A 17,712-nucleotide genomic window follows, 5' to 3' on the forward strand; every position below is an offset into this window, starting at 1 on the left:
TGATGTCCGTGTCCTTAATCACCAGAACTGGTGACTGTTTCCTTACGTGGCCAACGGGACCAAGGCTGCCGGTAGAATCCAGGTTGCTAATCAGCTGGCCTTAGGATAGAGAAGCCTGGACGGTCCAGGTGGGCCCAGTGCCGTGCTGTCATCACGTGGGTCCTTAAAGGGGGGAAATCTCTCCCCGAGTCAGAGGGGCGGCGAGGCGCGATGTCGCTGGCTTTGAAGCTGGAGGCGGGGTGGGGCACACGTCGCGAAGGCGGGCTTTTCGAAGCTGGAAGAGACCAGGAAACAGATGTCCCCCTGAGCCTCCAGGAGGAACGAGGCCCCGCCGAGGCCTGTGATGCACTTTCCGAGCTACAGAGCTAGAAGCTTATAAAGTGGTGTTTTCAGCCGCCGTGTTTGTGCTGATTTGTTGAAGCAGCCACAGGAGACCCAGCCACCGGGTTTGCAGAGCGGTTGACTCAGCAGACGGATGTGCCGGAACACGTCCCCCCGAGGCCATCACGGAGCTCTGGGTGGGCTGCGGGGCAGGGCAGGGTCTGCAGCAGGGACCAGCCTGCCCGCCGCGTAGGGAGCTCTGAGCTGAGCTCATCGGCTCTTCCCGCCGCTGGGCCCGGAGCTGGCCCGAGAAGCATGCGGGTGATCACGGGGGTGTTCAGAAATAGGGTGGTAAGCCGGCAGAGCGGCCCCGACCCCCAGATTGACCCTGTATTGTCATTAGCTTCTTTGGCCTCATGTGACCAGTTTTTAAGTGTCTGTTCGTTTTCCTTCTCGAAGAAGAAAGGAATGGTTGCTGTGCTTGGTAAAGCTTTCAGAGTCGGGTTTCCTGACCCCCCAGGGGCCCCTGGATGGACTCCAGTGGCCCTGGAGACGATGTGCAGGGATTTGCAGGGAATCTTTTCTGGCAGTTGGATCCGTCCTTTTTGAGGCTTCTCAAAAGGGTCTGTCATGCCCCCTAATTAAAATCCAGCAACCGGGGCGCCTGGGTGGCTCAGTCGGTTAAGCGGTTAAACGTCCGCTCAGGTCATGATCTCATAGATTGTGAGTTCGAGCCCCACGTCCGACTCTGTGCTGACAGCTCGGAGCCTGGAACCTGCTTCGGATTCTGTCTCCCTCTCTCTCTGCCCCTCCCCTACTCACATTCTGCCTCGCTCAAAAATAAATAAACATTCCAACAACTGGATCCCTTCCTTCGCATTGGAAGCCTCCTCTATGCCGGCCCTGGGGACGGGGGTTCAGTGGGGAAAGCCCAGCCACCGTCCGTCCTCGGGGTTTGGGCCAGGCTGGAGGTGGCTGCCGCTCCCAGGCACACTTACTAACAGGCCTGAGAGGCAGGGGGTGGTGACTAGGGACGGATGCATTGGGGGAGGGGACTTCAGGGAAGACTGTCCCCCGAGAGCTCTGGGACCAGCAGGTGCCCTCGAGGCCTGGCTGGGTCGGCTGGACCAGGGTGACCCAGGGAGTGGGCACAGAGACTTGTGGCAGGAGGCGATGGGGTGCCTTCGAGGGGAGAGAGAGGCCATGGTGGCCGGGACCAGGGGACAGCGGGGCTGGCAAGGTGAGCCATGTCAGGCTCTTGGGAGCCCCGTCTTGAGTTTGAACTTCATCCAAAGCAAATTTGGAAGCCTCGGCAGAGTTTTAAGCTACGATGGGGGGCGGGGGGGCAGGGGTGATGAGACGATCATTCTGGCTGTTCTGGGAATGGCGAGGAGCAGGGTGGGGTGTCAGAGTAGGGACCCCCGTTAGATGTCTTTCCATATCAGCCAGGCAGGAAGCACGGGCAGATTCCTTGCCAGCCGACACGCAGGTGTGCCTCAGGAGGGAAGGAAGAGGGACCAGGCCTCAAAGTCTTAGAATTCGACGCCCGGTTTCCCCCACTGCATCCTCCCCAAACACTCAGCGGGTCTCCATTTACATAACCCCCGGGACGGGGCTCTCACTACCTCACGTGGCACCTCTTCTAGCTTGCTTGCGGTCTGCCTCCTTCCCGGGGCTTTCTACTTCCTGGCCCCTTTTGAAGTTCATCTAAACCCTTCCTGGACATTTAATTTAAAAGCCATAGCAAGGCCTCCCCCCGCCCCGCCCCACCCCAACAGACTTGGTAAACCAGAACGGCTGAATGTGTGAGCACATTCATTCACACCTTTTGAAGTGCTTGGCCCCACGCGCTGGGCTGGGAATCCTGCTCTAGGGCCCTACAAGCCGAATTCGTGTGCCGGGGGGCCACCGGCTGCAGCCTGCTGTCCACCACGAATTTTCTCTCCTGCAGGCTCGTCCCCCCCTTCCCCCCTACATAGACCCCAGAGCCTTCTACTGCTCGTAGACGGTGTGGCTGGGGATGGAGAGCCTGGGTCCCTGGCCTCCCTTCGACTGTCTTCTCCCCACCGGCCTGGTAATTAGGCAGCTCCACCAGATGACCTGGGTCCGGGGGGGCGGGGGTGTAACTTGTCAGCCGCTCAGGCAGGGGCCGGTGGAGGCGGATGAAGCCGTGTGGGGTTCGGGGGGATAGGGCAGACCAGAGGGACAGGGGAGCTGGGAGTCATCTCTTCTCCCCTGTCCCAGCCTTTCTGCTAACACGCGGTCATCTTGAACCAGGACTTCTGACCGCTTTCTCCCAGAGCAGCCCAGCGATCCAAGGAGGCCCGGAGTTACAGTGCAGGTGTCTGGGTCTCTGGTGGCAGGGCTGGTGACCGCCCCCCCCCCCCCCACCTCTTACACCTACAGCTGGCCTCACACGCTGCTCGCAGCCTTGGTCTGTTGGGCCTTGGGTTTCAACATCAAGCCAGATATCATTGCTTCGCTTTAAGACAGGATTGGGGAACGTGGCACTCAGGCCGACCCTCGCCCTTCCTCTGCTCGTGGCAGACATTACTAATCGATGCTGGCACCTTCTCCTCACTGAGCCTCGCGTAGCTTCGGATCCTTCGTTACCCAGGACATGGAGCAGCCAGCAGCGAGGGCGCTCGACGTAAAGCTTCGTAGCCGCGCCCCTGTCCCAAGTTAACGCGCTCAGTCCTCTGTCTTGTTCAGGCTGCTCCACGCGTCACTGGGCTGAGGGGAGGCTCCTCCTCCCTCCCCTCTACCTTCCGGCTCCCTACAGGGAAGGCGGGGAGGGAGGCCTGTGCATCGAAATTGCTGCCTGTGGCCACGGGCACTGCCACAGCAATGGAGGCCATCTGTGCATTCCCGCTCTGCATTCCGGACAGCATTGTGAATGGTCCGGTCGGTTTCTGGGGCTCTTCTCTGATGGCTCCCTTGACCTCGACCGTCACGTGTTGAGTGCCACGTGGCCCTCCAGAGGACCCCCGTAGCCGGTTCCCTCTCTCAGCCCTCCGGCTGCCAGGCCCAGAGGTGGGGAAGGGGAGCCCGACCCCCCGCTGCTGCTCTGTCCTCCCAGCCACCCCTCGGAGCTCGGTCAGCAAGGCCCGCCTTCTCCCCCGTCCACACTGCCTGCTGCTGAGCCCCGCTCACCCCTCCTCGCTCCTGGAAGGTTCTGGTGCCTGGCCCTCCGTCCGTCTGTCGGCTGCTGGGGCTGTCAGGGTTCTCGCTGACCTTCGCGGTCATGGACGGCACGCTCCTCTCTCTCCTTCTGCGTCCTCGGGCTGGAGCGTTCCTCCTTGGGATGCCTCTCTGGCAGACTCTCACTCCCTTTCGGTTCTCGCGCAAATGGCACTTCCTCCCAAGGGCCTTCTGTGAGGACCCTCCATCGCAGGGCCCCCTGGCAGCACACCCCCTCTCCGGCCTTACTGCTCTCCTCGACGGGACGCAACTCGAGCTGACCCACTGATTGATCATCTGTCTGTCACTGGAAGGCGTAGGCGCCCGGGGCAGGGCTTTGTTTTGTTGGCACCTGTAGCTCTAATGCCTAGAACGGTGGCCGCAAACTAGTAGACAGACCCCCAGGAACAGATGGCATCAGTGAATGAATGGATGAACGAATGAGGCACCAGGCAGTGACACTGTGTCCCCCCCCCCCCCGAGGTCATTTCTGTAGTGCCGAGTGTCTGTCGTGCTCAGTCCAACGCCGTTTTTCTCACCGGTTTGTAAATCTTTAAAAACTGCCTTCCTGGGCGCCTGGGTGGCTCGGTCGGTTGAGCCACCGACTCTTGGTTTCGGCTCGGGTCACGATCTCAACGGTGTGTGAGTTCGAGCCCCGAGTCAGGCTCTGCACGGCCAGGGCAGAGCCCGCGTGGGATTCTCTCTCCCCCTCTCTCTCCGCCCCTCCCCCATGCTTGCGTGCGAGCTCGCTCGCTCTCTCTCTCTCTCTCAAAATAAATCAATAAACTTAAAAAAAAAATAGAAAATAAAAATTGCTTTCCTGGACTATAAAGATATGTATAAAATCGGGAATATTCACAGAGGCCCACGAAGGTGGAAGTCGCGTGCGATTAACCCGCCCAGCCATGAACACGGGCTGGTCACCTAAGCGTTTCCGGAAAGCCCGTCCGAGACCGTTTTCTGATTTCTGTGCCCTCTGCCGCCCTCCCCCTGCCCTCCCTCCTCCTCCTCTCGTCCAGTATTGCTCTGCCAGCCCGACCCCATTCTTCCTTCTCTTTTGTCCTTCCCATCCTCACTCCCGCCCCCCTCCATTTCACTTCAGATTTGTTCTCTGCCTCGGGGTGGCCCAGGTGGCCGTATGTTTCGGGTGTCTGGGACAGCGTAATGTCTCGCAGGTGTCCGAGGGGGTTTCCCGATCTGCTGTGGCCGCCACATGTGACTTCCTAGAGAGCCACCCCACCCACTTCCCAGATGGGGAAGTTGAGGTCCAGGGAAGGGAATTCAGTGATACCCTTTTTATCTATTTCCCATGAACCTAGAAGCCACACGGGGAGAATTCTCGTGAATCAGAGGAAGGCGGAAAACTGGCGGACGTTTCGCTTCTTGCCAAACGGGCGTGTCGTGGGACTTGGAGGAAACAAGGCATTCGCTTTAAATGGCTGAAGGGTGTCTGTGTGAATGAAGTTCGTGTGTAGTGTTTTTTATGATCATTTAAATTCAAGGCAGCAGCGAAGTCTTGGCTTCAGGAGCAGGCCCCTCCCTCGCAGGTGGGCCGGAAGGATAAGGGTCAGCAGCTTGTCGCTATGAGCCGAGTGTTGTGCGAGACTGATGTGAACGTTCGAGGCCGCCCCAGTAGGCACTGGATCCTCGGTGAACGAGGAGCCCCAGGTCTGGGAGAACCGGGATGTGACTCCACAGCTGGAGGGGCACCACCCCCTTCCCTGGTCCACACCCACTGGTCAGACTCCACTTGGGAGCCGGTGCGCTCTGGGGTCTACACCTCCGGGGTCTGTACCTGGGCTCCAGCTGACCACCAGCCCCACACGGGGACGCACCTTCCTAGGTAGGACCCGCTGGGTGGTTTGGCCGCAAGTCTCAGAAGCACAGATCAAGTGGCGTCAGCCGCCAGGGAAGCCATCGGCTCGCGGTGCCAGGGCCGGGTGGGCGCGAGGGTTGGTTGGTCCACAAAGTCAACGACAGTGGAAGCCCGGCTTTTCCGGCCTTGCCCTTCTGTGTTCCGAGTTGGCTTCTTCTCAAGGCTGTGGCCGCGTGGAGCCATCAGGCTTCATTCCTCTTCTGCTCCCGGGTGATGGGGGGAAGAGCTGAGCACCGTATCCCATGCGTCTTTCTTAGGAATCAGGAGACTTTTTCCAGAAGCCCCCAGCACGCTTCCATCCACGTGCTGTCGGCTCGGATCGGGCCGTTCGCTCTTACCTGAACCAGTCCTCACTCCAGCGGTGGGAAATGAGCTGGTGAGCTCAGTCCTGGGTTCTCTACCAGGGCGGGGGGTGCCGGGAGCACCTGAGGCCTCCAGGAGGGCCACTCCCCTGGCCATCTGAGAGGCCTGACCAGGCAGTGGGGACGGGGTACATCTGGAAGCCTCCCAGGTACGGGCCAGGTGAGCAGGCAGCCCCGGTTCCTCCTTGTGTCTCTCATCCACTGGTTTCATTACCTTCTGGGACACTTAGGGCTGGAGGCATCACAGCAATGGACAGAAGCTGGGGCACTAACCTCTCCTTTAGTTGTGCGTTAATTACACAAATATCAGTGGTCACTGGGCTCTGGGAATCCAATGGTGACATCGCAAGACCTTTTTGAAGGGGCGACATTCAAACAGGCTTCAATATCAAGTAGATCCAGACATACAAAGATCACAAGAAACATTTCAGGTGCAGAGAACAGCAAGTGCAAAGGCCCTGAGGCAGAGACAGGCTTGGCATTAGATTCACAGCACAGAAAGAAGGCCGGTGTGATTAGAGCTTAGTGCTTGATGGTTTAGGAATCCGGGTTCCATAGGACCTGCCAGGCCAAGGGCAGGAGTTGAGAGATGTTGCTCGAAGCATGCTAGAAAGTTTTAGGTGGGAGAGAGACAAGGCATGGTTAAGGAAAACGATCCTTGTGGCTGCAGGATAGAAGATGTTGCAGTAGCAACAGAGTGAGTGTGTGTGTATGTGAGAGAGAGAGAGAGCGCGCGCGATTGAGAGAGAGAAAGCCGAGGGTTTCTGCATGTTCACAAGTGCTCAGGCCCTAACCCAAATGCCAACAACCCTTACATACTTCCGGAAAACCCCAGCGCATAGTTTTGACTCCTCAAAGCAGCCTCAGGAGAGTGTTTTTCTGGGAGGTCAGTGGGATCTGACTTCCCGCCCTCTCCTTTCTTCCTGGTGGTGGGGGCCTTGTCCCAGGCCCCGTCCGCGCCCCCTCGTGCCCTTTCTTGCAGGGTGAGCCTCGCCAGTGGGCGGGCCTCACGGAAGCAGACCCCTTGAGCGGGCTCCCGGGGCCAGCACGGCGGGGTGTGGCCGTAGTTTGATGCCCGCAGGGAATCTGGGCCCGTGTCTGCGTCTGAACAACACGCGTGGACAAAGGCGCCCAGGGTCCGCAGAAGGGTCCAGAGCGTGGCAGGGGCTACGGTGGCGCGGGAAGAGCGGGAATGCGGGCACGTCTCGCGTGGGCCGTTCGTCGGGGACGGAAGCGAGTTTTAAGGCTGCGGGTACTCGGACAGCTTCTGCGTCCGAAAGGTCGCCTGCCGGCTTTCTGAGTCTGACGGCGCTCACGCCATTGCCTGCCACCGAGGGAACTCTAACGCGCGCGCGTTTCCTTCCCTCCCCACCCCCCTGCCCTGCCCCTCTGCTTCCCGTCAATGCAGAAAACAGCAGCAGTGACCAGAGGCAGGCCTGTAAGAAGCACGAGCTGTACGTCAGCTTCCGCGACCTGGGCTGGCAGGTAAGGGCGGTCGGCTGGGTCTGCCCGATGGTGGGGGCTCTGGGCTGGGCTCCCCCAGGCTCCCCCGCCAGGGCGGTGAGGGCCGTGTCCCACACGTACGGCGGGTCAGGTTTCTCACCTCCTCGACTTGCGACTCCAGCCTCAAGGGCCCTCGCTAGGGTAGAGAATCCAGGTGAAGGATGCAGGGACGCCTCGTGAGATCCAAGAGCAGGAATGGAGTCAGGACGCAAGCTAGAACCAGCAGCCCAAACGCTCCGGACCCTGAGCCTCGTTCTCCACGTGGACTCCATTCCCATCCTGCGGCTGGCTGGCTGCTCTCAGACGCGGGGGAGCCCGTGTGCCAGAACGCGGCTGCCTGGAGGGCCGGCCCCCACCTCCTGCCCTGTCTGTCTGTCCCTCCCTCCCCCTTCCGTGATTCAGTTGCGCAGGGCAGGGAGTTGACGGAGCCAGCTCGGGTCGGGTGCTTGATCCTGAACCGGTCGGCTGTTTGGGGGATGAGATCACGTCCGGGGACCATGACTGCTCCCTCCGGAACCATTTGGATGGAGTGGGGTGAAGGGCAGGGGGTGTATCCCAGGACGGGCATGAGGGTCATCCGCTCTCGTGATTGCTTGTGAGTATCTCCGACATCCTGGGCCCTCTTCCGGGCACCAGAGACACAGCCGTGAGCGTGAACAGTGTGCCCGCCCTCGTGGGGCTCGGCCCCCCGATGGGGCGTTGAGATCACCAAGGCCACCGATTTCGTTCTCTCCTCAGTGAACTTGTGGTTCGGTGGGCGAGGCCAGACCCTTCCCTGGGGATCGCTCCCAAGCGTACCTTCAAGGCACTGGCCCACGGCCAGCGTGGAGCCCCCTCCTGGTTCTGGCCCTTGTACTCACGGCTCCCGTGCTCCACGGGGCACCCGGCCGGGCTGGAACCGAGCCCCAGACTCTGCTGCTGGAAGAATCCATGGACTGGAGTCAGTGAGGGGTGTGGGTTTTGCTGGGACGGTAGTGCTGTGCTCACCCGACCGTAAAGGCAGGCACGGCCGCGCGTCCTTCACCAAGCCGCTCGCGTGCACCGGGCGGCTGGGCTGGCTCGTCTACACGGTCCTCTATCTGTTCTCCCCGTGGTGGGGGATTATCCGTCTGTGCCCCACGTGGGCGAACTGGCAGACGGAGATTTCGCCGAACGCAGACCGCCAACGTGAGACCACCTGGCAGTGCTAACGTGGACGCCCCCTCGGTCGTGCCACCTTCCCACAGAGCCGTGCGAGCGTCCGTTCCGGACTCAGCCCAGCCCCCGGGAGGTCTTTCCTCCCTTCTGCGTTCAGTGGGGACCGTGGAAGCGCGTCATCATCAGTTTCTCCTGCTCCAGCAGGACCCCCGCTGCGCAGGACGGAGCGGGGCCGGGTCGTTGTGCCCGGGAGCGCCGAGTGTGGCCCGCAGGAGGCGGTTTGGACGCGGAGGTTAGTGGCGCCCTCTCTCGCCCGCAGGACTGGATCATCGCTCCCGAAGGCTATGCTGCTTACTACTGCGAGGGGGAGTGTGCCTTCCCTCTGAACTCCTACATGAACGCCACCAACCACGCCATCGTGCAGACGCTGGTGAGTGCGGCCCGCCCGCCATCGGGGCGGCCGGACCCTGCCTCGGGCTCCCCCAGGCTGGGGCCCCCACCCCATCCCGCCTGGGCCCCTTCCTCCATTAAAAAAAAAAAAAAGATTAAGAATCCTCTTATATAACGGTATCAGCATAGCAATGTGTACAACAACCTCTGACCCTAAAGTTCATGTATTTCTCCCAGTTTTGAAAGAAGCGAGAACAGGTTCCTGGGCTCCTAAAGGCATCTCGGACAGCGGTCACTGTGCCTAATGGGGAAGTCGGCCCTGGTCCTGCCTCTGTCTGGGGGACTGTTCTTGGCTGTCCGCACGTCTACCCCACGTCCATAGGTCCTTCCCCGACCCCCCAAATCCGTGCTTCCCTTGGCTCATGCTGGCTCAAGAGCCTGTCCCCTTTCCGAGTTCACGTCTTTGCCTCCTACCCTTGAACTCTGGGGGTTCAGCCATCCTAGGGCATCTCCTGAGCATCTCCTGCGTGTAGACCCGGACTGGGAACAGCGGCCACCGCAGGGAACAGCGGCCACCGCAGGGAACGGCACAGATGGGGTCCTTGCCTTCGGGGCCTCGGTTTCCAGGGAGAGAAACGGTCAAGTAGACAAATGAGGAAGTCTGAGAGGAGTAAGGGACAGGAAGGTGGCAGACAGGACGATAGGACAGAGAGATGGGGTGGCGGGGGGCCTTTCAGGTGGAACTTCCCTGGGGTCACTGGAGGATTCAGTGTGATAATAAGCTAAGCTCTTACCAGGGTGCCCAGCACTGGGACCCCTGGTGCATGTGATTTTTATTACTCTCCTGAAAACCGCAGTAGTGATAAGAATTAGGAACTTGGTTCTTCGGTGTAGAATCTGAGGCTCAGGGGTCTTGATTATCTAGCTCTCTGCCGTGAACATTATTGGGGCCTTTCCTGTCAATCGGCCGTCCTCCCTGGCTTGAATGCTCCTGGTGACAAGAGAGCTCCCTCCTCAGGGCCATCCCCTCTGTCCTGCAGTTCTGTTTGTGATGGACTTTTTGGCTTCTTTTGTTTCAGAATAAACCTCTCTCTCTTCCCATGTTCCTACCCACGTGTTACTTCCTGGATAAAAAGCTCCTTTGGTCCTTTCGCTTGGGCCGCGGTCTGCCCTTTGAAGGAAGGCCTCTTCTTTTTAGCAATGCTTTTGCAAGGTCCTTCCTCCCCCAGCAGTAAACTCCGGAGCCCTGTTCAGGATTGAAAGTCCTCGGGCTGGAAATGAATAGTGCCCCCACCCTGTTCCTTGGCGCCCACGTGCCCCCTAAGGTCCTGTCCTGAAGCCCCTGGGAGGTGCCCCGGGGGTCTCCCGGGCTGCCACGGTTCTGGCTCTACCCTCCGACCCCTGCTTCATGGCCCACGCAACAGGAGCCTAGCCGTCCTGTGACCACCCGCCCCGTCCGCTCGTCACGAGGAAACTCTGGGATCAGAGCGAGCCCTCCGATTATTCCGAAAAGATGCTTCTGTGGTCATGTTTAAAAGGGGGTGGAAGGGGCGCCTGGGTGGCTCAGTCGGTTAAGCATCCGACTTCGGCTCAGGTCATGATCTCACACTCCGTGAGTTTGAGCCCCGCGTCGGGCTCTGTGCTGACAGCTCGGAGCCTGGAGCCTGCTTCCGATTCTGTGTCTCCCTCTCTCTGACCCTCCCCTGTTCATGCTCTCTCTTTCTCTGTCTCAAAAATAAACATTAAAAAAAATAAAAAATAAAAAAAAATAAAAGGGGGTGGGAGGGGCGCCTGGGTGGCTCCGTCAGCGGAGCATCCGACTTTGGCTCAGGTCACGATCTCGCGGTCCGTGAGTTCGAGCCCCGCGTCGGGCTCTGTGCTGGCCGTTCAGAGCCTGGAGCCTGCTTCGGATTCTGTGTCTCCCTCTCTCCCTGCCCCTCCCCTGCTCATGCTCTGTCTCTCTCTGTCTCAAAAAAAAAAAAAACATTAAAAAAATAAAAGGGGGTGGGGGGAAGAAGCCTTGCCTGCCAAGAGTCCTAGTGAAATACAGAGGAAATGAGCTGATGTCTGGGATTTGCTTTCAAATGATTCAAGGGTGGAGGTGGGGGGGCGGTTAGATTTGTAAGGTTTGAAATGGTCCGTCATAAAAAGTTACCAAGTGTGCTGGCTCATGTCAGAGGTCACAGGCTGGAGGCCTCTACAGGGTGCTTTCCCTTGGCATGTGCTTGGAAACCTCAAGTTTGACATAAAAACAAAGCAAGAACCAGGCTCCTGGCCTGTCCCGGGCACTCGGCATATTCAACTCGCTGGCTTTGGTTGGCCGCGGTCAGCTGGCCGCGTCCGCCCTGCGGTGTGCCCCAGCCCTCACTCTTCCCTCTCGTCTGACTCCCTGCCTGCCTCGCTCATCCGGGGCGCTTGTGTGGCCCCTTCAGGCCCGGGGCGTTGTTTGCCACCAGCCCTGGTCTCCGTCGGGTGCAGAGAATCCCACGAGCACGAAGGGCAGTAAACCTGAGCAGCCAGCCGGCCTCTGTCTCCAGTCCTCCCTTCCCGACCTTCTTTCTTGATGATGTCCAACCAAGCGTTCGCCCCGTTTTGTCCTCTTAACTGTCACTACTAACGAGGCGGGACGGTCTCGTATCGTTTAGATCTGCACCCTCCAACGCGGTAACCACATTTACACGTGGCTCTTGAGCACTTGAAATAGGGCCAGTCTGAATCAAGAGGCGTCGGGAGTCTAACATGCACCCTACGGGCGCCTGGGTGGCCCAGTCGGCTAAGTATCCGACTTCGGATCAGGCCATGATCTCTGGTGAGTTCGAGCCCCACGCTGGGCTCTCTGCTGTCAGCGTGGAGCTCGTTTGGGATCCTCTGTCCCCCTCTCTCTGCCCCTCCCCCCCTCAAAAATCAACATTACAGTACAATACGATATGCCTGGCTGGCTCAGTCAGTGTAAGCATCCAGCTCTTAGTTTCAGCTCAGATCATGATCTCAAGGTTTCTGGGGTCAAGCCCATGTCAGGTTCCTTGTGGAGTGTGGAGCCTGCCTGGGATTCTCTCTCCCCACCCCTCCTCCACTTGCATTTTCTCTTTCTCTCTCTCTCTCTCTCTCTGTGTGTCTCAAAACTAAAAAAAAAAGACTTAGGGGCACCTGGGTGGCTAAGTCGGTTAAGCGTCCGACTTCAACTCAGCTCGTGATCTCATGGTTTGGGGGTTCGAGCCCCACGTCGGGCTCTGTGCTGACAGCTCGGAGCCCGGAGCCTGCTTCGGATTCCGTGTCTCCCTCTCTCTCTGCCCTTCCCCTGTTCATGCTCTGTCTCTGTCTCAAGAATAAATAAACATAGGGGCATCTGGGTGGCTCAGTTGGTTGAGTGTCCAACTTCAGCTCAGGTCATGATCTCGCGGTCTGTGAGTTCAAGCCCCGCATCGGGCTCTGTGCTAACAGCTCAGAACCTGGAGCCTGGTTCAGATTCCGTGTCTCCCCCTCTCTCTGCTCCTCCCCCGCTCACGCTCTGTCTCTCTCTGTCTCTCCCAAAAATAAATAAATATTTTTAAAAAATTTTTAAAAGAAAGTGACGGACACCTGGGTGCCTCAGTCGGTTAAGCGTCCGACTTCAACTCAGCTCGTGATCTCACGGTTTGTGGGTTCGAGCCCCGCATCAGGCTCTGTGCGGACAGCTTGGAGCCCGGAGCCTGCTTCGGATTCCGTGTCTCCCTCTCTCTCTGCTCCTCCCCCGCACATGCTCTGTCTCTCTCTCTCTCTCTCCTTCAAAAATAAATAAAAACATTAAAAAAAAATACAAAAAAAAATACTCACTAGTTTTTGAAAACTTGGTACCAAAAAAAAGCAAAATACATCAGTAATGATTCTTTACGGTAAGTACGTATTGCAACGATCATATTTTTGAAACCCTGGGTTAAATTAAATATATTATTTAAATGAATTGTACGTGTTTCTTTTCCATCTTTTCACATGCGGCTGCTAGAACATGGGAAATTACATGTGTGCCTTGCTTTCTCTTTTTCTTGGACAGGACAGGTGAGCCCGGGGGTCAGCCACCTTTTTCTGGACAGGGTCAGGTGGTAGATCTTTTTAACCTCGCGAGTCCTACGGCCTCTGTTGCAGCGACTCAAGTGTGCCAGGTGCAGCCCTAGGTGCCAATAAAACTTTATTCGCAGGAACAGCTGGTGGGCAGGATTCGGCCTGCGGGCCCATTCTGTCTCCGCTTGGGGCAATTTTGCCCCCCCCCCCCCCCGGGGACATTTGACAGGTTCGGGAGACATTTTTGGCCGTCGGGGCTGGGGGTCGAGTGCCCCTGGCCCCCCAGAGACCCCGCCGAGCCCTCCGCACTGTACGGGCAGCCCCGCGGTGGAGACCCGCCCGGCCACTCGCTTCCCAGCCGTGTGCTGTGTAGACGTCGGTACTCTGGTTCCCTGCCGTGGGAAACGGGCCCTCTCAGAACCGAGCTAGTCCCGTGTCCGCCCAGGAAGCGCCGAGGGCGAGCCCCGCGCGCGGTCGTTTCGCCCAAGCCACGCGTGATCCTTCTAGAGACGAGGCGGCCGGGGGGGGTGGGGGGATGACGCGACGCGTCTCACCGCTGCCGCCGCTTCCTCGTTCCAGGTCCACTTCATCAACCCGGAGACGGTGCCCAAGCCGTGCTGTGCCCCCACGCAGCTCAACGCCATCTCTGTGCTCTACTTTGACGACAGCTCCAACGTCATCCTGAAGAAATACAGAAACATGGTCGTCCGGGCCTGTGGCTGCCACTAGTCCCTCCCCGGAGCTCAGATCCTCGGGGGCCACGTTCTTTCAGGATCCTCGGTCTCCCGCCACCCCCCGCCTTGGCAAGGCACCAGCAGACCCGCCGCCCCTCGAGAGGCCTGTCCCGCCCCCGTCCCCAACCTCAACGGTGTGGGAGTGTCAAGGAATCTGAGAGGTGAATGCCTTTTGATCAGGTTTTCACCGGCCGCCTATGGACAAGATCCTACAAGCTGCTGCAGGCAAAGCCTGAAGGAAAACAATATATATCGAAAGAAAAATGGCCCGGCCGCGATCATTGGCTGTGAAGTCTCTGCCGTGCGCTGACTCGTTCCCAGGGGTAATTAGGAGCGCCCTTCAGCCGGGCCCCCCAGCAGCGGGAGGAAGGGGGCGCGGCGAGGCGTGGGCGCGTTGTGTCTGTGCGCAAGGAGAGTTAACACAGAAGTTCCTGTAATAAATGTCACAATAAAACGAATGAACGAAAATGGTTAGGATGTTACAGATATATTTTCCTAAACAATTTATCCCCATCTCTTGGTTTACTCTGGTTTCGTAAACAGAAGCTGTGGCCGGGGAAGGATGGGGAGACACCCCCCCCACCCCCCGCCCCCCATCATTCCAGTCTGGTTTCATTCTGAGACTTGCAGAGGCCCACTGTTTATATAGACTTGCCTAAATCTAAGATTTAGCCGGGCAGGGGAACGGCAGATTTCTGCTCGCAGGAGGGGGGGTGTTGACCTTGAAGGAAAAACATGTTCAGCTGGGTGTGTGTGTGTGTGTGTGTGTGTGTGGTGGCAGAGATTAAAATAGGCATGTGGAGTGCTGGCAGACTTTGGAACCGGTTTCCCGGCTCTCCTCACGGTAGGAAACTCGATGTGGCCTGCCAGAGTGGATGGGCACCTGCAGCGACACCTTGCACTCTAGCCAACATGGCCCCATTTAAAGGAGTGCCAAGGAAGCCCAGCTCTAGATCGGGGTGGGGTGCGCAGGGGTGCTGGCCACCGCCCCGGGGGGCTCCCCCGTTGGGCTGTAGATGGACAGCAGCATTCTGAGGTCTGGGCTCCAACCGGGGCCCCTGGTGGCCCCTGCTGAGGGCTCTGCAAACAATCAGCTCCTTGAAGTAAGGAGCAGATGACGTGGTTTAGATCTGCTGGATGCCAATCTCAGATGGAAGGATCTAGAAGCCGCTTGGGGAGTGACGTCCTAATCGGGTGTTCCAACTCCAAGTTGCCATTTCGGATGTGGCTCTTGGCGTGAGCCTCCCTTCCCTTGGCCAGTGGGTCCCCTAAATGCTGTGCACCCAGCCACTGGCTGCCGCACAAGCCTTGGGGAGCTCTGGGCAGTCTAGAGCAGGGTTATCCAGATGAGGCTAACCCACACAAGGCTTCATCCAGATGAGGCCTGTGCCCCTGGAGTCCCGTCCAGCAGGGGATTGTTTTCTCCACCTTGATTAAGTTGGTTCCTGGAAACCCCGGAGCCCCCGTTTTTATCTTCTTTTATTTTTCTTCTTCAGTAGCTTAGGCTGCAGCCTTCACTCGGCCCAGTCAGTAGGAAAGAGTCACTGTCTTTGCTGTGCTTTGTTTTTACCTGTTGGCGGATCTGGGGATTTTTGTGTGATTCCCTCTAGGTGCAAGTTTTCTGGCCACTTGTACCCCAGCTGGCCTCTGGCTCGCATCGTCTGTACATTGAAACATGTAAATAGTTGTTACAAAACAAAGGTAATTATTTATGTCCATCGGAAGCTCACTTTACACGCTCCTTCTTCCGTCCCTCGTTCAGGATGATGAGTTCGCTCCCCCCCCCCCCCCTGCCGGCCTGTTTGTTTTCTTATTTAAGACTATTTATTAACGGTCAGACCATTGTACCTTCAGCTGTTGCATAGAGCGGTCCTCAGCGAATTTTCTGTATAAACAGACAAAATAAAGAGGGTTTTTGACTTTTCAATAAAAGGAGACATTTGGTTCTGATTCTTGGGGCCGTGGATGTCGGGCTCTTTCCCTCTTAACTCCCGGACGTCTCCGCTCCCTTGGTTCGCTAAGAACTCTCCGCCTTGGCCCCCACCATCAGCGCGCTGTTCGTCAGCCAGGCCCCGGGGAGAACGGGGCGATCGTCAATACTTGGTCCAGCTGTGTGGGGCTCCAGGCAGGAGGGATGGATGGGACCGAACCACAAATGTGAACCGGGGAGGCTCGACTACAAAGATCCTTGATTGAATTACAGTGCAGCTGTCAACAGCTGTTTCAGAGAGGCGGCGGGGGGGGGGGGGGGTAAATTAGCTGTGTTTACTGCTAACATAGTTTAAAGATTTAGTCATCCCAATAAAAGAGAGGCACAAGAAGGAAACAAAAAAGGCAGGCTGGGGGCGGGGGGGCGGGGAAGTGCACACCCAAAACTGAAGCAGCAAGGGCCCCGTCGCCAGCATTGTCCAATGCAAATTGTTCCAGTGGTTCGGGGCTGGGGGGGGGTGGTGGGGGGAAGCTGTTGGCTCTGGGCTCGAGCCGGGGAGGGACCGACCGGTGGGGGCCCGGGGGAGGCAGCCGGGGGCCCACCTCCTTGCCGTGCGTTCGGCAGCGCTCAGCCGTGCAACATCGTGGGTTCCTTTGTCACTTTCAAGTGCACCCAGAGGTCGCCTGGTGGATGTTAGGAGCCCCGCTGTCACTTGGCCAGACGGCCCGCCCTTCCCCGTTGCCTCAAACGAAGCAACCGCTCCCAGCAAGTTCCAGCCCCCCGGGATTTCCAAACCCTCCTGTCACTGTCCTGATGCGCGATCCAGCTTTGGTTCCAGTTCCAGGCCAGAGACCGGAGCCGCGAACCGGAGGGCCGGATGCGCCTGCGGACGAGCCTGAGCCCCCGCCCCGCCCCCCAGCATGGTGTTGATACGTCTTCAAAAAGGGAGTTCATGGCCATCGTGGGTTTTGAAAACCAGAAGGTTGAGGGTGAGAAACACATTCGCCAGTTCTGGCTCCTCTTGAGAAATGGGCAGACCTGCCTGCCGTGGGCCGCGTTCCTGGATGGAGACTCTCGGCTGGAGCCAGACAGCGCTCGTTAACCACAGACCTCACTACTCCCAATCGTCTGTCTCGTTAGGCTATTATTCATAAGGGGTGAATGTCAGTTGCTGTTTTAATCACTGCAGATGGCTATGGGTTTGTACCCACATGTCTACTAAAAGCCACACCTTCCGGAAGAAGCCGAGAGGCCAGTCTCAGAGCGACCTGCTGGCCTGCCTCCCCCGTCTGGCACCTCTTTGGGCTCCTGCGGGCAGGGGTGTTCTGGCCGCGGTGGCGCACGTGAGGTCATTTGCCTTCCCGGTTTCCACCCCTCTTCCTCACTTTCACCTCCGAGCGGTTTCTCATCGCCTCCTGTCTCATCGCCTCCTATCCCTACTCTCCGAGCACCTGCGTCAGGCACCTTTGCTCCCGCGGCGCGGCCTGAGGTCCCCGCTGGCCATGCCGAGCAGGCGCAGAGAGGTGAAGGCGTTTACTCGAAGTCCCCAGCCACCAAGTGCCGCGATCAGAATTTGAGCCCCGCAGCCTGGCTTCCACCGAGATCACCGCAGCTACGATCGCCCGGGGGTGCTTGTAAAAGCGGGGTCCCTGGGCCCCCACCCCCAACCCTCCCAAAGGCCCCCCGGGGCCGTGTGTCAGTCCCCGAATCCATGCCGACTTCCTGGACCACAAAGGGCAGGCCCGGGGTCTCCCTGCCGTTTCCAAGCCGCCCGAGACCTTCCTTTGTGAGAACTCTGAGCACAACACAAAGCTTCCTCCCTGGCTGTGGCCGGCGGCCTCTCCTGCCGAGCGAGTGAGCGAGGCCTTCGCTGGGAGCCCTCCCTCGCCTGCCGGTGACAGACCGTGTGTGGGCCCTGCTGAGAGGCTGGGGGTGTTGGCCGTGGCCACTGAGGCCATCTGCTCGGAGAATCCTCACATGTACGTTTGGAGTCCTTCCCTCTGTTCAGATGTTTCGGGGAAGGTGAGCGTGTTGGCCTCCCAGAGCTGCCGTGACTGATGACGACAGTGGTGGCCGAAAACAGAAGGGTTTGCTCACAGTTCCGAGGCCAGCAGTCAACAGTCAAGGTGTCTGCAGGGCTGTGCCCTGTGCAGGGACTTCAGGGAGAGTCATTCCCAGCGTCTCCCAGCTTCTGGGGCTGCTGGCTCCCTCGGCTGGTGGCTGGGTCACCCGTCGTCACAT

The 17,712-nt window shown here is 58.6% G+C and overlaps 1 protein-coding gene across 1 annotated transcript in view; it reads left to right on the forward strand.

Moving 5' to 3' along the window:
• Positions 1 to 15,491, forward strand: part of BMP7 (bone morphogenetic protein 7) — a 93,298-nt gene extending 77,807 nt beyond the window's left edge. The window contains exons 5-7 of the mRNA XM_043553619.1: positions 7,148 to 7,224; positions 8,699 to 8,809; positions 13,387 to 15,491. Coding sequence (XP_043409554.1) covers positions 7,148 to 7,224; positions 8,699 to 8,809; positions 13,387 to 13,536 — 338 coding nt within the window. The 3' untranslated portion in view covers positions 13,537 to 15,491. The remainder of the gene's footprint in view (positions 1 to 7,147; positions 7,225 to 8,698; positions 8,810 to 13,386) is intronic.
• Positions 15,492 to 17,712: the final 2,221 nt, after the last annotated feature.

The sequence above is a fragment of the Prionailurus bengalensis genome, chromosome A3 (genome assembly GCF_016509475.1).
Source record: "Prionailurus bengalensis isolate Pbe53 chromosome A3, Fcat_Pben_1.1_paternal_pri, whole genome shotgun sequence".
Lineage (NCBI taxonomy): Eukaryota > Metazoa > Chordata > Mammalia > Carnivora > Felidae > Prionailurus > Prionailurus bengalensis.